At 45.4% G+C, this 23,272-nt stretch overlaps 2 protein-coding genes across 2 annotated transcripts; one reads left to right on the top strand and one right to left on the bottom strand.

Moving 5' to 3' along the window:
- Positions 1-204: 204 nt before the first annotated feature.
- On the bottom strand, positions 205-13,283 carry LOC128850442 (transcription factor JunD-like). The gene is made up of 2 exons (XM_054054787.1): positions 13,238-13,283; positions 205-12,633 (listed from the first exon to the last, which is right to left on the bottom strand). The coding sequence occupies exons 1-2, from the start codon at positions 13,281-13,283 to the stop codon at positions 11,186-11,188; spliced, it is 1,494 nt and encodes a 497-aa protein (XP_053910762.1). The 3' UTR covers positions 205-11,185.
- THAP1 (THAP domain containing 1) lies at positions 12,082-22,312 on the top strand. The gene is made up of 3 exons (XM_054054027.1): positions 12,082-16,205; positions 16,646-16,841; positions 20,191-22,312. The coding sequence occupies exons 1-3, from the start codon at positions 16,135-16,137 to the stop codon at positions 20,665-20,667; spliced, it is 744 nt and encodes a 247-aa protein (XP_053910002.1). The 5' UTR covers positions 12,082-16,134; the 3' UTR covers positions 20,668-22,312.
- Positions 22,313-23,272: the final 960 nt, after the last annotated feature.

The raw sequence follows: 23,272 nt of genomic DNA, 5'->3' as shown, positions 1-23,272 counted from the left end.
ATTTTTACACTGAGAAATTCTTCCTTCTTCGGACTTCAAAATGTTGACACGATCAAATGCAGCAGCATACTAAGCATGATTATGAAGTATTATAAAACAGTCTAGATCAACAAATTTTTCTAGGATTTCCCAACAAAATGACAACCATGCCTTAACCTGAATTTCAAATTTCTTGCTGAAATAATGAAGGACGCAGCCAAAAATATGAATATAAAGCAATTTTAATTTTCTTCTAGATATTTATATCAAAGAAATAATACTCATGTCCAAGTATTGTACATACAATATCGTCCTTATAAACTCTTTAGTTTAAAACACATGTACAAAATTGCACATTGCAGTTTGCAAAAAATCATAAATACCTTTTTGCATGTAAACAATTCCAGCACAAGGATCAATGTTTTACATTCCAAAATGTGTCTGTTCAGAAACAAACAAAAAATCCACTGTGATCTCCATAACGGTCCTAGTGTTACAAATCAACTATTAAGAGATTTCTGACTGATGTACTACACACAGGGATACATAAATGAGCACAAGGCAAGTCGCCTTTTAGTCATAAGTACTTAAGACAAAGGCTTGGAATACAATTCTGCTGCCATTTAAACCCATGGTATACATCCCACAGTATTTAGTGGTAGCAGCATTGAGTTAGTTTTTCCAAGATTGCCAATCGCAGTATGCCTCACTTTTAATTATTAAACAAGTTGGCTACCACTGAACAGTAGGAATTGGAAAATTATTGTAAACACAGTTATCACCGTTGTATACTCAGTAAGTTACAGTATTTTTCTAAACACATCACTAAATTAAGAAAATGTTTTCTATTTAATCAAGTGCAAGATGCCACTAATATCATCCACTTTGTCTCAGAAATAAGTATTTTGTATATAATACTACATAGTTTGTAAAAGCAACATAAAAGTACTACAATGGACATAATCCTCAGTTGTATATTATTAAGCCCTGTAGCTTCTGTTTACATAAAACAAAGTATCATTGCATCAGAAAAAAAGCTGTCAGAAGTGTTCTTGATATACCTCTCCTGACCAAATCCAGCAAATGAGTAGCTACTGAATTTTGTTTCGCTGTTATTACCTTCGTGTGTGTGCAATGTCCTTGATAGCACACCAGTTTGAAACACTCCCCAAAACAATCCCCAAAACAATCAAGTTTAAAACAAAAGGGGAAAGTACTTCGATATCGACACCAAGTAATTCGCTTTGTTGGTTTGGGGTTTTTTTTTTGTTTTGGTTTGGTTTTTTGATCTCTTCAAATATGGTAATTTTTAAAAATTCTTCCCGAAGCAGAGATTTTGAAAGGGTTTCTCAGGGGCTTCCTCTGTGCCAGCTAATTTAATAAGGCAGAATAAGAAGGTATGTGTAAACCCAACTTACAAGAACCCAGGAAAGGATGTAGGCAGACAACCACCCACCAACTAGTTGCACATAAGCTACTGGAAAAGCAAAGCCAAATCTGTACTGCACTGTCTCCACCTTTCGTTTTGAACAGCTATCCTGAATGAGAAAGTTTCAGCACCATGCCCAAAGGCCTGGGAAGAACCAGTTTGTATTTGAAAGCTGAAGGAAGTGGCAGTTTGCTCACACTTCTTTTGGACAAAAAGAAAGCTTGGGGATGCTGGTGGCTACTCAGCAGAAAGGGTCTGCTTTTCCTTTTCAGGAGATCCCTTTGGTCTGTTGATGAGCATGTGGTGCAACTGCAAGCCAAATAAGGAGCACAGACTCACACGATCCTAGCAGTAACCTCAGCATGATATCGCAAGGCTTATGGTACTGCACAGCATTAAATGTTTTCTGCATCACAGAAGTTCAACCAGAACCAGGCACCAGAAGCCATTGAGCACTTTTCAAGCTAGGTCCTGTTGCCCAAGAGCTCTCTCCTTTTTAGCTGATGGAAGCTAGTGGCTCTATTTGAGTGATGCAAACACATATTGCTCAAAGAATGATGGATTTCATCTGTCCCAGTCTGCACCCATCCAGAGCTGCTTCTTTTTCAGGGGGATTTTTTGTGTGATGCAATATTAGCCATCATCAACACCACACAGCGAGGGCATGAGCGTGGTGTCCCCTAAACTTCAGAAACATTTTCAGTCTAGGCAGAAACTGCAAGAAGAACAAGTCAGCCTTAGATGACCCTCTCCAGGAAACAGAAAGTGCCCTGAAAGAATGTCCTACAACTCTACAGACTAAAAACCACAGAACACTGAAGAGCTGCTTCACCATTGTGAGTTCTCGAGCAGTACAGACCTAGACACCTTTCCTGGCAAGGCCCTGCATAGGGATTTTAAGGATTACGTTCAGACATCAAAACCTTGGCATAATCCAAAAGATGAACTTGACTTTTAAGATCCAGGAGCCTCAGGGCCTTTCACAGCAGAACACGCCTGATACTGCCCTCTCTTAAGACCTCTGTTCTCTCCTTTTGACCTTCTGGAGCTCATAGACCCATTGGTAATTAAGAGTGGGAGTGTTAAGAATCAGTGGCCAAATTTTGCTGGGTGAGAGGCCTACGCACACTTGCTCATCATTTTCTATTTGAAAGCCAGGAATTGCACAACAATTTATTGCAACATTTATTCCCCTCCCTTCATCCCCTGCAAAGCAGCTAAGTACAACCAAAGCAAAATCACTGGTGCAAGATGTTTACACCCATGGTTCACATGTAAGAACCAGCTAAGCATCTCTATAATTAACAAACAGCACTTTGCAAGAAAGTAAAACATAGCCCAAGATTTGCTAGTGTTGGGTATTTTGTTCTGGGTTTAGTTTGTTTTTTGGGGGGGCTAAGGGGAGGAGGAAAAAATTAAGGAAGCCTGCATATCTAGTTATGTTACATAGAGAGGAATGCTCAAGAGGCTTGCAAGAACTTGTTTTGCTACATGTTGAGCAATACCACATGGGAAAGTCTTGAAATTAGAGCAAATGCTTGAAGACAGGGCGTAGCTGCCTTATGGAGCTCAACCTTCAGGAGCCACATTTTATTAGAGAGCAGACCGTTGCATCATCAGTCAGCATTCAGACCCGGACTCTACCTGATGACATTTCAGCATAGTGGTTGCCATGGCTTTAAATAAATAAGGCTAAGTGTGAAATTACCAGTCATCAGGCAAAACAGGGAGGGGCACAGTTTCCAAAGAAGTTTAGAAGACACTCAAACAGTAATAACAAAACAATATAAGCCAAAAAGATACCACAGACACACCAGCTTGTGCTGTGATTTCAGTTTCAGTGTGCCCAGAAAGACTTTCAATCACCACAATAACTTACAATACTAATTTAGTAACTGGCACAAATTGGTTTGGACTGGTAATGACACTTGGGCAGCATTTTAGAAATCCCTGTTCCAAAGGTGTCATCTTTGTCCTAGCCACTTATGGCCATAGCTTCTGTGACGTATTACAGATAACAGGACTATTTAACTCCCCAGTGGTCAGTATTCTCCCGCTATTCCTGTTGCCCCTCCATGAGGGATACTAAATGACAGAATGGTAAAAGTTGGAAAATTGTTAATGAGTTCAACCTCACGCTCTCATTAAGAAGGGCAAGTTTTATAACAGTATTTTCTATTGGTATCCTTCCCTAGCAGTTACTAGGGAAAAAGAGGAAGGGTTCCTCTCTGGAACAGGCCATTACCTTTATTCTATGCCACCACGTTGCTTATGTCCTGCATTACAAGAAAATGTGGCAATTATGAAGCAGAGGCATGGGAAAGGTTATAAAGCGCCACATGTTATCCTTCAAAAAGTTCAGTGTGAACCACAAGACTATCTTTATAAACCTTTTTTTTTTTTTTTAAGACTGTTTGTTATCAAACGTCAAATTTCTGTGTCAAGGAGGAGGGCCACACATTACTCATGACAGTAGGTAGCTTTCTGGAGGGGACAAGAAAATGCCAAGAAACAATTCTATAGAGTTCAAGCTACTGGTTATGACTTTTTGAATGTTCAGCCCATGGCCTAAGAACAGAGATGCAGTGAGAAGCCTGACTTTTAACCACTTCAGCTTTCTCCATCGATGCTATAACTAACAACGTAGTCTCACTGATTCTAACTGAACAGTTGCAAGAGATGCTACAAGGTAGTTAGCAGAAATGTTTTCAAATTTATTTAAAGAGATTTCAAAGGAAGAGTAGATTCAGATTTAATCTACAAAAGTAACCAAAATTGCAAAACAAACCCAAAAACAACTGCAACCAAAGACTATTTTTCTGGAACTGATGGAATGTCTGTTACTGATCTACAGTGGCACACGTCTCTAGACCGTGTGGATCTTATTTAGGTGGCTTACAATTCCACTCTGAAGTAATTCTTAACCAATAAATAACAGTAGAAGTAAACCTTTTCCGCAGTGTACTACATATTGAAACCTAGCAGTCTGTTAGTGCACAGTGATCTGGTCATACCTATTCACTCTGAAACACTCCTGCAGAAATCATAATTCCTCCAGAAAAAAACATTTAGCCAGCACGCATACTCCTTAAACTATTGCAGACAATGTTAGTAACACTAGAAATTCAGAGCAATGGTCAGTTTAAAGCTAGCCATGCTATGGATCCAGACTTTTGATAACAGACAAAAAAGCAAATTGCAGGTATGTAATTATTTAGGGCAACTCCCTTGCAAATATTATTTATAATATCCTTCCCTTTACTTTGCAGCAAATTACTACATATAAACTGCAGCTTAAATAAACAATATTTTTGTGTTAATGTAGAATCACAGGATTTGACAGTCCTACAATTTGACTGGAAATCTAAAAAAAAAAAAAAAAAAAATCACCTTGCAGTCACAGAGAGAATTGCAGCTTAGTTTTCTTCTAGAAGAACTTGTCCATGACAAAGAATATGAAGATGCGTCACTGTGTACTGCTGCAGCTAAGAAGATCACAGTTCCACCATTTGGCCATGACCTCTTCAATGCATGCTAGGGTCTGTGCACAACACCTTGGCATGTGTTTACAGGCATATGTGTGCGTCAGTAGAATCGTTCACAGAGGTTGGATTTGCGGACTTTTCCCATATCAGTGGCTGGCACTGGGTTGAGAGGATACCACCCAAAGCAGAACTCCACCACAAAGCCTCATGTCCCCTGCAGGCAGACAACCAAGATTCAGTGCTTTTACATCAGTGACACTTTTGTCAAGACTACTCAACAGAAAGTTGCATTTCAAAACACAGCGTTGGTGCGAAGATATAGATCCTAGACTGGTTTCCTTCCTCTCCCCACCACTGTTTCCTCAGCAGGAACCTGCAAAGACAGTTAGAGCATGGCATTCGTTGACCTACACAGAGTGGACTGTTTCAACATCCAAATGAAGATCCGGTTTGCGACTACATTGATGCAGAAAGTAACTAAAGCAAGAGAAAAAGCAGACTAAAACAAGAAGTGAGGACCAATGTCTGTCGCAAGTCAACAAGATGGTGTCTTGGAAAGCTGCTTTTGTTATAAATTAGGTATATGCATCTCTGGACACTCTTAGGAATGGACTGTGCACTCACTCACTCTTACAGTGTTTTTCAGAAACCTACATTTAGTTGGTCGTATATGACCTCTTCAGTAGAAGTTATTTCTGCCCCACCTCTAAGTTACTACCAGCCATTATAAAGAGAGAGGTTTCACAGCACAAGCAGCTGCAAGCCACTTCATAGGAAGGACGGAAAGAGGGAGATCTTTGAAACAAAGGACAGGACTATCTGAGAATTAATAAGACCTCCTGTCTCCCATAACGTACCTTTACAGTCTAAGTCTCCATAAACTCAGATTTAATTCATCAACACCTTCACGCTGAAGTTTCACATGCAGTAAGATTAAAAAGTTTATAAGAAACTTCAGGTTCTGCATTTTCTCACAGGAACATTTATCGTATCGCATCACATACAGTAAAGCCTGATGCAGCCCCACAGCAAGTGACCGTGACACTAGAAGGATGAATCAACATTTGCAGGATGATTATGCACTGTGAAAGCTCTCTGTTCAAGGCTTTCTCTGCTGATATAGGTCTTGCCAAATGTTAAAAAAGGTAAACCCCTGACAGATTTTCCTGTCTGCCTCTGCTGGAACATGCACAGTCACCATACACAATACTGATGAATATACAAAGACTTGAATACAAAGACTACCAAAACACCCTAGGAACTCTTCACCACTCATTCTTGGTTACAGTGAAAGAGCAAACAAAATACTTGGAAAATGGAAGTGGTTTTGTACAAATAAAATATGTACACAGATGTGTCATACTTTGATTTGTCTAGTTACTAAACACAGACACTTAAGAGAATCAAGTAAGGAAAGAGCAAAATTATGCAGCAGCAGCTACAGCTGCACATAAGAATAAACAAAAATCTAACTCACTGCTTCTTCTTTTCTGACTTAAACTCCAGAGGCAGAATGACATGTAAAATGCATTGAAGAATTACTTACTTTATAAGTAGATGCATATTTTATTCTTGCATATTTATTTCATACATAGAGAAATTTTCTCTAAGAATCTACTGGATTCAGATAGCCAAGTCTCAGGTTATGGCAGCCAAACTATTTTCAGTGCAACTAGTAATACAGATATAGCATTCATCTGTACTTCAGACACCACTGAACAACACTAACTATACAATAATTTGGCAAGTATCATTGAGCTGCACAATTGACTTAAAATTAGTTGCCAAATAAAATTCTCACTTTAACAGCTGCAAACAGCAGAATGCCTCAGGACTTAAATTTGGGAGATCACTCTTTTGTCAAAGGCAAGGTGAACACAGTCAATTAGATATTTAAATTAAAAAAGAAAAAAAAAGATACCTCATGACTCTTCCTTCTGTAATGATACATACATGAACCGAGATAATGGAGAATTGTACTGGTGCCACTCTTTGACCTTGAACAGTTCATGATGGCCAACTGTGATTTATGATATGCAGTGGAAAGTACAAGTCCTTTGAGGCATTTCCTTCTTGCAAGACTATCAAAGGCTCATGCGAAAAATGTAACCCTCTCTGTGATCAGGACTTACCACTGCCAAATACCTGCACTTCTCAAAGTAAGCAAAATACCTGTGTTTTGGGAATTGCTTTCTAAGCCCGCCACGTGGGCTCGAACTGGAGTCACAGTGAAAGTTGTAAGAACTACTCACCACCCACCCAAATGTGTCTGGATAACTTTTGATACTGAGAGATTTCACTACTTGTTCCATGCTAGGGAGCAAACCAATCAACTTTTCTACTAATGACATCATTCTGGTCGGTCATAGCAGAGTACTTTCCCTGCACTCACAGCAAGCAGGGGCAGATCTGATGGGAGCTCCTCCCTCTGCCGAAGGAAGGCGTGAACAAGGCTTCTCTCACCACAAACACTCCTACTCCCCAAGACAGAAAAGATCTGACAATTCAAAGAAATGAAAGTAATTATGAATTGAACTATTTTGCTATAGCACCTAAATAGGAAGGCACTTCACATCTACATCAAGACACTGGTTCAAGCGCATTCCAAACCTGCTGATGAGCAGCAAGCAAGATGCGCATAGAACAAGTTCCCACTGACCAAAACAGACAAAGGAAGGGACTGCATAATCTCCAGAGCAGAGACTACACCTAGGGCAAACAAAGAGGGATGTCTATTTGTCATGGGTTTGCACCTGGAATGCAAAACCAGATCAGAAGGGCATGGGGGTAGCTGGCAAATCAAGTCATGCAGTAAGAATCTTTGCACGGACTAGCTAATAGCGTGCATAAGTACAACAAAACATAGTACAGTTTTGAAGAGAGAAGAAAAATGCTAATAACTACTGAGCTATTGAGATTCCACTGAACGTAAACTGATTTTTTCTTTTTTCTTTTTTTTTATAGAATGACACCTGCACAGCAGATTTGCCTGCAGTTACTGAAAAGGAGCTACATTGATGCAAATCCTAGAAACAGTATGGAAAACTTTTACCTAGTATCTACCTTTTAGCATCTCACAGTGACCAAAGTTTTAGGCAGAAAAATCAAAGCCTAAAAGAAATAAACATGAAAAAAAAATGCTGCAACAAACTGAAAACAAGAGGCAGGGTGAAAAAAAGAAGCCATATTTAAAGATTTAAGAACATTACAGGTGAAAAAGTCAAAGTACTGACACATTTTAGAAGACAGTAAGAACCAAGCCTAACAGCTGCAGCAGGCAAGCACTCACGAGTCTTGTCACATTGGTTTAAACTGCTAGGTTCTTAGGTATCCACTCGTATCTCTGCGATGGGAGCAGCATCAGGATCACAAAACCCCACCACCCCACAGTATTCTCAGGTTTTGGTCATGTCACCGTTAGATCCTGTGTCTTAGTCTAAACACCAGATAAAATAAGGCGTTTATGAAAGTAACCTGCCACTCCTCAGAAAACATGTTTGTTTTGGACAACTTGACTAACAGAATAGCAGCCTCCAGCAGAGAGCTGGAGCCACCAGCCTCACTGGTAACCTCTTGTCAGTCATCAGGGTAACACAGCTGGCCTGTCGGCACTTCTGCAGCCTAGCAGATGTCAGCTAGAACATACGGCAAGCTGTTAAAGAAGTTACCACATAAGATCTTGAGAGGCTGGATGCGGGACTGCTCTTGCGGGAAGTTCAAATAGGAGAGAGGTAACGCATGGTGATTTCCAGCTTTAACACTGCCTTTCTGAAAAGGGTGAGCTGTTTATACCCCTGACAGGTTATAGCCCTGCACACAGCTGGAAAGGGGAATGCCAGTGATTCCCTGTCTTATGGATCCCCCACTTCTCTGTGGGCATTGCTAATTTGTTCTGAATTGAAATGGTAAAATGAGTAAAGAAGCAGCACTATGCAGCTGCACTTACCACAGTCTTGTGCCCTATCACAAGGTCTTTACCTGTCCCTACACTCCTTTGCAAGAACCTAAACAGCAGTGTCTACCAATGTAATTTCTACATATTTTCCCAGGATTTCTTAAAAAAATCCAACCTCTCTACACCTCTCATATCACATCTCATCCCATATCAGTTTATCTACCAGGAAGCATTGCCTTTCTCACTAGGGATGGCGTGTTAAGTGTGTGGGAGCTTTCAGTCCTGCAGCATCTTTGCAGGTAATGTGATGCCTGCCAAGCACTGAAACCCAGTTATTTTTCACCCAGTTGTAACAGGCAGCGCTACAGATCATATGCTGTCTGGTTCAGAATGCCTTTAAGAAGTCATTAACTATGTTAAGATCAGAATATTTTTTCATCTGTTCACAGGTATTTCCAGCAGCAGAAGGTACTGTTACAGGCAATCATTTCAACTCGCAAGAAAGGCCCTGGTGACATGATTAAACAGTGATACAATGATTAATATGGCTTCTACCTAAATTGCATATGCATTAAGAAAAGAAACATCCTTAGCTACAATAACACAATTACTATCCAAGGCATGTCATGTCAATCGACACGTGTGCCAGGAATGACTATGCACTAACAGAAAAAAACTCACACACTTGACTGCTGCACTGCAGGTCAACTCTCTGAACAGATAGCACTCACATATCCCCAATAAAAAGCAAGAAAAACTGCGAGTCTATCCTGTTCTTCTTGAATTTCAAAGTGTCAAGTGTAGGCTTCAGAAGAAATAAAGAGATGTTTAACAGCTCCTGAGTGGGTTTAACAGATCCGAGCAATGGCTTAAGCACATAAAGAAGTCTATGCCTGCTTGGCTCTTCATACAATCCCCCATTTTCACCAGCTGGCACAGACACATATCCCCATGTAAGTTTTGCCTCTGAGTTCAAACACAGTTTTGAAGAGGGGAGTGGGCCCTGCTCTGCAGCTGGATCTGCTCAGGAGAAGCCCTGCTTTCCCCCACCAGCAGGCCCAGCCCCCGAGGGGCTCTTGTTGGGGTGACCATCACTCTCCGACAGACCCTCACCACTGCACCACGCCACAGGGCTCAACAGTGCTGCATTAAGCGGCTATGCTCAAAATACACAGGTGCAGCAGAAGCAAAGTAGGCAGTAGTACGGAGCAAGGGATCCAAAGCTTTCAAAAACTTATTGAGGATTATGTCAAATTAGAGGAAATAGCTCCTTCGCTATTCTCTTCTACTAGCAAAGTCTTGACAAACAAATAAATCACACCAATTCTTCCCAACCATTAAAAAAAACATTTCACGTTCTAGCAGTGACTCTTCCAGAAAGTCTCTAGAGTATTGCAGAAAGTTTCTTTAGAACAAAGTAGACCTAGAAGCGAGATATACAGATTTCTACTGCAAAATAAATCTCCACAATATTTCTGTGATTTATTCGAACAGACTACTGTGGAATTTACCACCTTTATGGCCAACCCACCCCAAATCTGAGCCCTTTTCCGTATAGCACTGAATTGTTACTATACTCCACAAAGAGCAAACACTACTGGAATGTACACAGTGAAGGAAATAAAAGTAAAGCTCTTCTTGCCATAGTAATCGTTTTCACCAGTAACATGTTATCTAGAAAAATAAGGTCTAGGCAACGTCCAAAAGTGTTCAAGTTTCAATAAATAACTATCAATGCCCCAAGTCTGCACTGGCACAAGAAATATGGAGCGTACAGTTTATAAAAGTATTTTCATACGATAGAGTCAGCAATGCATTTCATCCTGCTTAAGATTTGCGACAAAAATTATTTCCCTCCAGGGTTCGATTTTAAAACCAAAGCCCGTGAGCGCGAAGAGCACCCACACAGTTGTCTTAACTCTCAGTGGCAAATTAAAGCTCTAGAGAAAGACGGTCTTTTTAAAAAAGTTCTTTATCAATACCAAGAAAATATACATAGCCATATTATGTTTAAATATATATATATATATATATACACACGCACGTTTTTTCAAAAGGGTACGATTCTGGCTTTTTTTTTAAGTTTGAAAAGCTTATCAATTGCTCTACAGTTCAGTAAGGTGTATTAAGAAACACGCTTTTTGATATCCCCCATGAAAATAAAGTTGAATCTTTCTGTAAACAAGAATTTCCTCAATTTCCGAAATCTCTACAGATCTCAAGTGCTTCGCTTCATGAAAACGCAGCCGCCTCGCACCCCCTCCCCCCCCGAAAAACCCACCCGCTGCCGACAGACCTCGGGGAGCGGCTCAGCGACACGCGGCTCGTGCAAACGCCGTCTCCGGGCGCGAATAAATAGGGAGAATCGATAGCGAGGAGAGGGAGTGCGGGGGTCGCTCAGCAGGCGCCGGTCTCGGCGGCGGCGGGCGGCTCGGGGGGCGCGTCACGCGGGGCGGCGGCGGGCGGGGGCCCCGCGGCGTTGATGTGGCAGCCGGAGGAGAGGTGGCTGCGGACGCGGCCCTGCAGCTGGGTGACCTGGGCGCGGAGGAGGTTGGCGGTGGCGGCGAGCTCGGCGTTCTGCCCCTTGAGCGCCTTGACCTTCTCCTCGAGCCGCGCGATGCGCTCCAGCTTGCGCCGGCGGCACTTGGAGGCGGCGATGCGGTTCCGCAGCCTCTTGCGCTCCGCCTTCAGCCGCTCCTGGCTCTCCGCGTCCAGCGGCGACAGCGACGGCGGCGTCGGAGCCGCGCTGCCCGCCTCCCCGCCCGCCGCCGGCGGCGCCTCGGGTACGGTCTGCGGCTCCTCCAGCGGCCGTCGCCCACCGCCCAGACCCGCCGCCGCCGCCCCGAACGCCAGGCTGGGCGGCGCGGCGGCGGGGAAGGCGGTGCTCGAGGGGCTGAGCGGCCCCGCGGGGTCGAAGCCGCCGAGGTTGGTGTAGACGGCGGGCGGGTCGGCGGCCCCCGGGCGGGCGGCGCAGCACGGCCCCGGCGCCGACAGCAGCTGGTTCTGCTTGTGCAGGTCCGCCAAGGCCTTGACGAAGCCGTCGGCGAAGCCCTCCTGCTCCTGCGTCACCGGCTGCCGGTAGAGGAATGGCCCCGCCGCCGCTGCCCCGCCGCCCCCCGCCGCCGCCGCCGCGCCGCCGCCGCTCAGCCCCGCGCCGCCCTGGATCAGCAGCTGCTCCAGGTCCGCGGCCGGCGGCAGCTTCAGCAGCGGCAGCTCCGCGGCCGAGCCCAGCGCGGCCTCGGCGCGCGCCCCCCCCGCGGGCTCGGCGGGGCCGGCGGCGGGCGGCGGGGCGGCGGGCGGCGGGAGCAGGCGCAGGGCGGCGGCGCTGCCGCGGGCGGCCGGGCGGAGAGCGAAGGGCCCCGGCAGCGGCGCGGGGCCGGCGGGCGGCGGGTCGCGCTTCTTGGCGGCGCCCAGCAGCAGCTTCTGCCCCGGCGCCGCCTCGGGTGCGGGTCCGCCCGCGGCGCCGAACCCCGGCAGCGGCGCGAAGTCGGGGAGCAGCTCCAGTCCTTCCTCGGGATAAAAAGGCGCTTCCATCTTCACGGCGGATCGGCCGCTCCGCCCGCTGCTCATCCTGCCGCCCCTTCGCCCGGCGGCTCCGAGCCGGGCCGCGCCGGGCTGGGCGGCTGCTCCGCGCCTGGCAGCGGGGACTGAGCCGCCTCCCGGCGCCGCCGGCCCCGCCTCCCACCGGTGCCCCCGCGCCTGCCCCCCTCCCCCCGCCGGGCGTGCGCGAAACGGCTCCTGGCGGGGCGGCCGCGGGAAAGCCCGGCAGCGCCCGGGATGCTCCGGTCGCAGCTCCGGGGCTGCTGCGGGCGGCGTGTTACACGCCCAGGGACCCGGAGCTGGACCTAGAAACGCACTCAGGCGTTTAGTTTGTTACTATGTTGTTACAGTCCTAAGTCAAGAGTATAAGCTTAAATCTAGACCCGATGTTAACATCCTATAAGGGTTCGTGAGGGGCTATACGACCTGTCTGAAGTTCAGTGATAAAGTCTTTTTAGATGTTTCCACGAGGTTGCTGCAGGTGAAGTTTTGCATCTCCGTGATGTTATGTTGACATCGGTGGGGGTCTCAGACCAGCTGAGAGGGAGCTCCAATTATGACCCCCTCCTCTCATCCTCTTATAGTCCCTTCCGGAGTGATAACATCTGGGGTATCAGTCAGCCCAGCTCCTTATCTTCTTTACCTTTTGGCCAGTGACACCACTGGTAATGGTCACAGTGGGTTGCTTTGGCCCCCCTGCCAGTGCACCCTGAACTAGCGTGTAGGGATCTGAAAAACTCTGGGGTCATACATCAAGGCATTTCCAGCACACAAAACTCAGGTTTTCCATGTCCATAGGTCACCCAAGTACAACATATATTGGTTTCTAGTCATAAATCTTATTAATATTTCTGTGTTCAGGGTCACCTCTGATTCTTTGTTCTGTGGCTTTGGTGTAACACTGCATACCATCGTTGATATGGGGGAGGGGGTGACCAGGAGCCGATTTGGTCATCCTGATAGGCAAACGAGTGACATACACATAATCGCTAGCTCATTCTCTCTGACTCGTCCTTGCTGCACGTGTGGGTTTTGATGTGGGACACCAGACCTCCGTCTTGCCTCAGCAGAACAGTAGCCTTCTCAAGCAGCTTCAAGACAGGGAGGGATAAGTCGCAGGGACTCATGCGTGGAGTCTATGAGGCACAGGGTAGTGAGGGTGTTTAGGGTTTATTCTTCCCCACTATACGGGGCAGGGAAACATGCCAACTTACCAAAGGAAAAGCCAGGAGGAGATGAGTCTGATGTAGCTTTTCTTATGAAAAAAAACCCAAAAAACCCCATGAGAAATGTTTTAGGAGTTTTTTCAACATTACCGAAACACTCATTTTAACATTACTGAAACTGCTTTTCAGACTGGGGGTGGTATTTGTTTATAGCCACTTGAGGGAATTCCCTCTGACCCTCTTGAAGTTCCAAAATTCTTAAAGGGTGAGGAAACTGCTTTCCACCCTGTCTTTTAAAAATCCCTTATGTCGGTGATACAAATGTCAGCCTGACAGAGCTCCTAGAAGGTCTCTTTTAAGTTGGCTTGCGGACTGAGGGTCTTAGTGGCTGATCTACACATTCATCAGTTCTCCTCATCCAGGCAGAATGCACCAGCATTACTTCAATTAGAGGTGTGCATATCGAGACTAAATGCCTCTTCTCCCAGTGTCGACCAACACTGCTGAGCTCTGTTGTAGCTACATCAGCCCCCCCTGCCGCCCCCCCTCCCCCACCTCAGTTTGCTCAAAAAAAGCTGTGGAGGGACTGTTTACAAAGGCTTGTAGTGATAGGATAAGGGGCAATGGGGAGAGGAGATTTAGACTAAATGTAAGGAGGAATTTCTTCACCTCTGAGAGTGGCGAGACACTGGAACAGGTTGCCCAGGGAAGCTGTGGCTGCCCCATCCCTGGAGGTGTTCAAGGCCAGGTTGGATGGGGCCTTGGGCAGCCTGATTTAGTGGGAGGTGTCCCTGACCATCACAGGGTAGCTGGAACTAGATAATCTTTAGGGTCCCTTTCAACCCAAACTATTCTATGATTCTAAAACTGGGAGTTGGGATGGGGGTGGGTAAGCAGGAGAGAGACACCTGTGTCAAGTCAAGGAGAATCAGAGTCTAAATGCACTAATAAAGGCTTTGGTGAGTTTGACTCACCTGCCTTGGGGACCCCAACTACATACCCAGCCTATGAGGCAGGAACTCCATTTCAGCTAAGCCCAGGGCCTTCAAGTCCCTGCCTAGCTATGTTGCAGGTATTCCCTTCTCCAGCCCCATCTCCTGGGTGGACCTTGGACCTTTGTTTCCAGTCGTGTTCCTGGCACCATTTCCTGCTGTTCCTGCCTGGGCTCCCTGGGTGGACCTTGTACCTGGTTCATCACTTCACCTCATCTGGGTGTATCAGCAGGTCCAGTCACTACCTCCTGCTCTGCCTGCCCTGCTCAGGACACTGCAGGACTCTGCCCGGGCTGGTGAGGGACAACGCCTAGGCTCCAGCCACCCCCAGCTGATCTTTCCATGGTGTAGCCCAGCCCTGCCGCTCCCTGAGGCTGTGGCAGAGTCGTTGCCCAGAAAACTGGCTACAGCAGGACTCGAGCGAGAAGAAAGCCATGAGGCAAAAGCCAGAGACAGAGGCATGTGCATGGATAGAAGAGGAGAAAGCATGTCTTTCTTGGTGAGGAAGGAGGTGCTAGATGGAGCTTGTTTTTGTTTCCTTGTCTTTTGGCTGACCTAGCCGCACAGGGGCAGAGCTAGCAGTGCTCAGCCAACACGGAGTACTGAAAACCGCTAGCGCGAGCGGCTTTGTGAAAGTATTGCTGCAGTTGCTTTTCCTGTCATATTCCTGGGTGAGCAAATGGCAGTGACTGGTACCTCCTATGTGGCCAGAGGGCTGTCCAGGCAGAGAAGCTGCTGCCCTCAAGCTAAAGTCAGTACAGGTTCTCTTCTTTTCCTTACAAAGCCTGTGCAGAGAGGGGAAGCAGACTCGAGGAGAAAATGAGGTCGCGGGTGGAGATGGAGAAAAAGTTGGTCACAGAAATTCTGGACACGATGTAGTAGATGACAGAGATGACACTAGAAGCAGGACCTTTCGTCAGTCCTCTGAAAAGATTCGTTGGTCGGTTACATGGGATGGGTTTACTCACTGATCTGATGCAGAGCTAGAAGCTGAGCCTACAGAACGGGAAAACGCAGAAGCCGCCTGAAATAAACTCGTTTGTAACAATACACCAATTTATTTAGGTTGCTGCCAAATACTTGCCGATACACCGGCGAGCCAAGTTTTGTTGAGCGGCACGGAGCTGTTCTACACACCGTCCGTGCAGCTGCGCGCCATGGCAACGCGCTCTTCTCGTTCCTTTTCCTTCCCACACCCCGCTTTTTGCAGCAGGGAGCCTGGAACCCTTCCGCCCCTTCGCCCCAACGTTAGCCCCTGAGGCGCCTCCGCTGCTCCCGCAGCTTCGCGGGGCTCCCGGGGGGGGGCGCCGCTGCCCAGATGTGGTAGCGGAGGGAGGGGGCGGCGCCCCGTCTCGCGCTTGCACGCGGCGCCGCGATTGGCCGCTCCGTCGGGAAGGCCCCGCCCCTCGCGCACGGACCGGCCAACAGGCGGGCGCGGCGCGCGGCGCTACAGCCAGAGACGCGCTGAAGCTGGCGCCGCCATCTTGGAGTTGGGAGAGGCCGCGTCCCGTTCCCGTCCCTCTCGGAGGGTCACAGGCGAGGCGAGGGGAGGGAGAGGAGGGGGGGGCGGGGGAACATGGGCTCCCGGCCGTGAATTAACGGCGCCCGCCAGCTCGTCTCCCCGGCTCCGGGCCGCGGGGGAGGAAAAATGGTGCAGTCCTGTTCCGCCTACCGCTGCCGGAACCGATACGACAAAGAGAAGCCCATCTCCTTCCACAAGTGAGCGCGGACGGTGGGGCCGTGGGGGCGGGGCCGTGGGGCGGGGCCTGGGGAGCGCGCGGGGGGGGCGTGACCAGGGAGAGCGAGCGCGGGACGGGGGCGTGGCCAGGGAGCGCGCGAGGCCGTGGGCGTTGCTGTGGGGCGTTGCCAGGGTGGGGCGTGGCCAGAGGAAGGCGCGGGGCCAGGGGAGTGGTCAAGATGGGGGCGTGGTCGGGGAAGGGGCGGGGGCGTGCCCAAGGGAAGGCGCGGTGCCGGGGGCGTGGCCTACCCTGGGGGCGTGTCCAGGTGGGCGCGCGCGGGGCGGGGGAGCTCGCATCCCTGTCCCGGCGTCCCTGCGAGGACAGGCGAGAGGTACTCCGTCCTCCCCCCGGGTGTTGGGAGCCGCGGTCTGGCTTCCCAGGAACTTCCCCAGGACCGCTGAAAGTGCTGCTTCTTTGCAGGTTTCCTCTGACCAGACCTGATCTTTGCAAGAAATGGGAAGCTGCTGTTAAAAGGAAAAACTTCAAGCCGACCAAGTACAGCAGTATTTGTTCAGAACACTTCACTCCCGATTGCTTTAAAAGGGAGTGTAACAACAAACTTCTGAAAGAAAATGCTGTGCCCACAATATTTTGTTATACTGAGCCCAGTGAAAAGGTAAATCCAAACACTCCTGTTTTAAGATACTGGAATCCATGTAATTTACTTATGGTAGCCTGGCAGGGCTTGATGTAGCAGAGCAGACGGGAGATGCTTATTGTGAAGGATACTGGCATGTACCTGCAAGCGTGTGAAGGGCCGTGTGCCTGAAACGTTTCCCACAGCTGTTCTCTTTTGTAAAAATGTAGGCTGTCCGAGGCTCTGGAGCACGTAGGGCATTGTGGAGATGTGCAGTAGCTCTGATCTGCTCTTCTGTGCATACACAGACGCCTAAGCAGCATAACTTCATCTAAAACTGTGTGCTGAATTAAATGAAACGGCAGCAAAGTAAGAAAGTATTGCCCTGTAGTTAAGTTGTTCAACTGTATGTGTTGCGTGTTTGGACTTCTAGAAAACCTTCAATAATACTTGTAAATTGCGCTGTGTTCTCCCACACTGACTGGTGGCTACAGATAATGTTTAAGAGACGATGAACTGAAACTTAGCTGTCCTTTCTAAAGGACTCTGTCCTCTGGCTTTGAGGAGTCCAAGTAAGGTGCAAACAGAGGGGCAGAACAGTAGCTGCACCTGCTCTCTGCCTGTACTGACACTATTCCGATCTTGCCTTGACAGTTCCCTTGTGTTCCTGAGTCAGGCTGGTCCCTAATTTCTGTCCCAGAACTTCTGATGGTAGTCTGTTGTGAGGCATGTTGTTTCTTGCCAGAGCAGCTTACCATGAGATGCAAGGCAGTTATTCCTTCTTGATTTAATAACTGCAAGATGAGAATGGAAAAAATTTATTCCTAACCCCTATAAAGGATGGAAAATAATAGCTGTCTTGCCACTCTGCTGTAGGGGAAGTGGCAAAGGAGGGAATAGATATGGTAGGTGTAGGGCATGAAGGACTAATGGGATGAAGTGCACAGAGGAAAACTGGGACTTTTGCTTGTCTGATCTTTCTTTTTATATGCAATATTGGATCTGATGCAAAAATAAAAAGGGAATGTATTTCAAAAATTAAAAGTGGATATTAACAGAGTAGAGAATGTAAACAGAAGGTATATGAGAAAAGAGACATTTCCAGGCAAATGTGTGTTAAGGTTTTTGGCTGATTATGCTTCCCTACTATCTGTACAATACACGTTTTCTTTGGCACATAAGCATTTTTTCCGTACATTATAGAAACTGAATGGAAGTGTTAGGTAATCTGCAAAAGTGTTATTGGTGCAGCAGGATTAATGGTGAGCCACATTCCCTATTTTACTACCATACCTAGGTCTACAAAGACACAGAAGAGTGCTTTTTAGTTGTGAGTAAGGATTTAGTGCTATTCCTATTTGTTTCAGGGTACTTTCAAATGAACTATATTGAAAATATATTCCAAGTTTCTTCAAGAAATAACATAGTAACAGAGAAGAACAGTAGTGGTTCTTTTGGAATTAAATCCACACTGATCTCAAAAGACATCTTTTAATATTCTGCATTATGTAATTTGAAATAATTTGTTTTTCTTTACTAATATAAACCATTCTTGCTGTAAGAAGTAATTAGAATTCACTTATGATGCCTCAGTGATACCAACAGTCTTGTCTTCTGTTCATCATTGTGAAAATAGTAACTACAGGTAGCATGTACTGGTTAAGCTGCAAATGAAAGTCTCTGTGAATTCAGCTGTCCACTAATGATCTGATTTTTGCTTCTGCTTCCAACAAGGGTGAATTTCTCTTTGCCGATTACATCTTTGCCTTGTAGTATTTTTTTAGTAGAAAAGTCTGTAAGTGATAGTTGATAGGGTCAAACTCTTCAGAATATTCATGTGCAAATTACATGGGCACATTGTTAGCAGTGACTTCTTATAATTGAGAAGTAAGAGTGGTAGTTAGCTGCTTTTGTACTTTAAAGTGATCAGTAATGTTTGAGCATATATGAAACTTCCCTTTAATACCAATCACAAATCTGCCTTCTCAGTTACTGTCTGCCAAGTGTTGCAGTTCGTACAAGAGGAATATCTAGGCTTCGCAATATCACATATTAGCTTGTTCGCATGTTAAGTCAAGGAAGTTTATGACACGACCTTCAGATCTGATGAGCTTGGTATTTAGATGGTGAGGATTGGCAGCTGCTGCTGACTATAAAGTCAGCATTGTCCCTGTCCTTATGTTTTTATGTCTGGTAATAGTATTGGCAACAGGTGGGTAGTTAGAAAGTTGTTCCAGTGACTCTTTCACCGCGAATGTTTTTAGTGTGCTTTTTGACAGGCAATATGCAAGCTCTTTAGTTTAAATAGTACTTTTTTATCATCATGTGTACGGAAGCATTTCTGAATTATACTGCATTCCTCTAGGACAGAAAAAAATCTGATTGATTCTCTGCTCTGGCCTATACTCAGTGGTGAGGGATTTGTGTTGTCCTGAACTATAGAAGTGAACCTATTGAAAGCAGTATGATAAAGAATACAGCTTCATGTGGAGTTGAGCCAGATGACACTCTCTTGCTGCCAGAAGGGGGGATCATGCTTCTCCCTTCTCCATCCCATCTGCAAGCTGTTTAGTCCTGTTTCTTACTCCTGCTGCACACCAGTGCAGGTGTAGGTCATACCTCATGTTGCATTACTTTGACTTTTTAATAAAGGACAGAAGATTTCTGCAATGATGGTGGGAAAATGAATAGCTTTCTGTCATCTTAGCAACTTACTGTGTTTGAGCAAAGAGTAAATACTAGGGCTGTGATGGCTGCTTTGCTGTCTATTTTGGCTCATTATTTCTCTTGAAACCAAACCTTTATGCTGCAACCTGAAACCAGTGGCACATTCAGTCCCTTCCAGTTGTTGAGATGCAGGCCTTGCTGTGCATGCCAACTTATCAGCCCCCCTCACTAGATGACCTTTATTCTGCCTCTGTTGTGTGTTTAAGTTAGCTGATAGGTTCAAAGTATATAATGGTAAGACACAGTGGAAAGGAGAAAGCAAGGGGAATGGGATGGCAGTGGTGAGTTACTAAGTCAACTGAACTCCATTTTATGGAACTGCAGCCTGTGTTATAGCTTCTTCGCTAACTATGAATACGTATTTGACCTAAGTCTTCCGGTGAGAGTAATTTCTACATTCTTCAGTTTTTGATTTATTTGAGACACCAAGGACTTGAGTTTCAAAGAGTCTAGTCAATGAAGCTGCTTAAAAATATCTCCAGTTTAGAATCCAGACAAAACAGGCCATCACTGTTTGTCAGTTTTGAAAATATAGGCACTGAAATTTATTTTATTACTTTCAGTTCTGGATGTTTATGTTACTCTGGGGCTGTACTAAAGGAGCTGCATTGTAAACAATGTTAAGCATGAAAATGTGCTTTTCTTTTCTTGTTGCTTCTAGCCTGAAGAGCTTGCTGAACAACCAGAAGATCCATTACCACCTCCTCCACCGCCACCACCACCACCGCCGCCACCGCCACCACCACCAGCAGCAGCAGCAGCAGCTCCTGTACTACCACCGTCTCCGTCAACACCTTCTTTTCATTTATCTCAAATAGATGCCAGGTTTGTAGATCCAAGTATTGGATTATTGATGCCTCCTCTCCAGACCCCTAGCAACCTTGCTGTTTTTTGCGATCATAACTATACTGTAGAGGATACAGTTCATCAGCGAAAAAGAATTCAGCAGCTGGAGGAACAAGTTGAAAAACTGCGGAAGAAGCTCAAGACAGCGCAACAGCGATGCCGGCGTCAAGAAAGACAAATTGAAAAACTGAGAGAGATTGTTCAGTTTCAGAAAGAAAAAGACATATTGGCAGGAAAAGGCTATGTGATTCTGCCCAATGACTATTTTGAAGTCGTAGAAGTACCTGCCTAGAAACCGTGAACATCAGCTTTCACTTGCTAGGCCAAGAAATTTAGCTTAAAAACTAAATGCTCTCTAATTCTGTAAGACTCTTCAGAATTCTAAAACAGTAAATAAGCAGTCATGCAAACGAGATTATTTTGTTGTTTTCATTTCAGTTTGACACACGTTTAATATATTGAAAATACAAGCATCTCATAATTAGAATATGCATTTAGTTTACAAAATCTGAATTGCATTACAGATGGAAAGGATGCAAGGTTTAAAATCTGTTTTGGTTTTTTTTTTTTTTTCTTGTAATGGCTGTCTTATGCTTACAAGGGATGGGGAACTGAATCTGGCTGAGAGTGAAGTTGAGGTTGTTGTATCCTTAGCACAAAGCTTTGCTAAGGCATTTAGTGTTGGCCCTGGTGATCCCCAGGAAACAATTTTCACTGATTTCAGAAGTAGTAGAATTAGGCCATCTAAGAACACCCGCAACTGCTGCAGAAAGATTAGATACACATTTCAGCCTGGGAAAACTTTCAACCTCAGTTTGCTATGCCTTCAAAGCACTGCAAAACGTCTAATTCCTGGATCCCTTCGGTGAGTTATGTAAATAAACCTCTTATTTTGGAGTAACCTTTCACCACGTGTGTGTTGTGAGGGAGATGAGAATTCATTAGCATAGCTGATGAGAGCTGTAGAAGAGGCTTTAGTTTTGAGAGCGCTTAAAAATACTCCTGCAGTGCAGTCGTGCACTGAACATATATGTTATTGGACTGTCGGCAAGATCAAGAAGGCAGTGTACTATTTAAGATGACTGCTTTTCAAAAGTGCCCTGATAATATACAGTCCCCAATATGCTGGAGTGTGACATCCCTGTCTTTGAAATTCTTGGTCTTAACTCACATCTCAGCTCTGTGTAGCTTCAGGAAATGAAGCTTTTTCGTGTATGCAGGGTGTCAGGGATTTGTGACTTCCATTGCAGTACACTCTGATTTTGGTTTTAGTGTTTTTTTTTTTTTTCTCCCGTTTCTTTTTCTCCCCAAAAGACATCCACCAAAGGGCAGTCATGGAGTTAGACTTTGGGACTTGCTTGGTGCTAGACTGGTTTTTAATATCTCTCGTGCTGCTGCATCTCCTTCAGCCTTATCAATACTCTTTCTGAAAATGAATTTAGTGTGACAAAGTAGCGGAGCAGTTGGCACTTACTGTCTAATAATTTGTTGAAGCAATGAACTCATTCCAAGTCAGAGAAAATGTCATCATGCTAACCCTATTGTAGCCTTTACAGCTGAAATTCCTGGATGTATTAGACATGAAAAAAATTACTTTTCTCAGTCATGTCAAACTTGCGTGTAGTGTGGATTCTAGCTCTGACATTAATCAAGCCCTGTTCATGACAGCTTTAAAAGCTTCCCTTAATACCCTGTAAGCATGACATCTTGAAATGTTTTGAACCAGGCTTGGTAATTCTGACCTCACTCATGCTGCGTATCTACTCCCCCTACCATTTAATATACTTAAGATGAACAAAATGCTGATGCATCCTTTTGTGTACATTTATTATACTTGATTAAAAATAAAAAACAAATGGTGTGTTAGATTTTTAACTGCTCTCTCCTCCTTTCCCAGGACTTTGCCACAAGTAACTTGACGTTTTATACCTTTTTTTTTCTAAAACAGTTTCCTGGTTTAGGTGCTGGGTTTTTCTCACAGCCTTCCTGAGTCTGGTTGCTGTTACTCTTTATACTTAAAAAAGTCTTGAACATACTCAATTTCAAAAAATGACAAGAAAACACATTTAAACAACTGTTGCTGTGCCGTTGGCATGTGTGGCCAGATAGCAGATTGTTTCTGTTTTCTCTGCAAAATACCCTCTCTTCTTACTCTCTAGGAATTTAGAGTTTGACTTCCTGAGGCAGGGTGTATCACTGCAATACCACAACCCTGCAGCTGAGGTGCTCCTGCCATCCGCCTCTTTCCTTCTGCCGTTGGGCTGTGTACTCCCATAACACACTCCTTGTTTGTGATGGTTGCATTTTTCTGTTGCATTCTGAGCAATAAAGCAGCAGGTTTAGCTCATAGTGGAGAGGCAGAGGAAGACCAGCAGTATCAGATCCAATACAAGAAAAAGGCAGAGCCAGAAGATGGAAATGGGGAGAAATAAGTCCTCTTCCCCAGCTGCAATGAACTGCTGTAACATGTTAGCTGCTTCTGAAAATGTAAATATAACTTCATATTCTTAACTTTCAGCACTGTTTCCTTCAACCCTGACCAAAGATCCCCTTCTCCCTCCACTTGATGCTTTGGCAGCTGTGCTTACTGGCCCTTCTTTTGGGTGTTGTATCTTCATAACGCTCCAGAAAAACAGCCCAACCAAAGTAAGTCAGCAAGCTAAATTTAAGGCACACTGATAAATGGGTGGTATGTAGACTTCTCGTGTGCTTAAGCTTTTCATGTTGAAGTGGGTTTAATGGCTGACTCAAATACATGTTTCTTCCATTAAGAGGGGCGATTATTGCTTGACTCAAGAGTTTCAGTAGCGCTAGGTTACCTAATTTCTGATGCTTCCTATTGTTGAAAGATTTTTCTAAGAAGAAATGCAGTCCATTCTGACAATGGGCTTGAATTT

The sequence above is a fragment of the Cuculus canorus genome, chromosome Z (assembly GCF_017976375.1).
Source record: "Cuculus canorus isolate bCucCan1 chromosome Z, bCucCan1.pri, whole genome shotgun sequence".
NCBI lineage: Eukaryota > Metazoa > Chordata > Aves > Cuculiformes > Cuculidae > Cuculus > Cuculus canorus.
This window is presented reverse-complemented; position numbering and strand designations above follow the sequence as displayed.

Coding starts and splice junctions, on each gene's coding strand:
- LOC128850442 (XM_054054787.1), bottom strand. CDS start 13,283: ATGACCAAATCGGCTCCTGGTCACCCCCTCCCCCATATCAACGATG. Junction 12,634..13,237: donor CCTCCCCCATATCAACGATG/GTATGCAGTGTT, acceptor GTGCGTTTCTAG/GTCCAGCTCCGGGTCCCTGG.
- THAP1 (XM_054054027.1), top strand. CDS start 16,135: ATGGTGCAGTCCTGTTCCGCCTACCGCTGCCGGAACCGATACGACAAA. Junction 16,206..16,645: donor AAGCCCATCTCCTTCCACAA/GTGAGCGCGGAC, acceptor GCTTCTTTGCAG/GTTTCCTCTGACCAGACCTG. Junction 16,842..20,190: donor ATACTGAGCCCAGTGAAAAG/GTAAATCCAAAC, acceptor TGTTGCTTCTAG/CCTGAAGAGCTTGCTGAACA.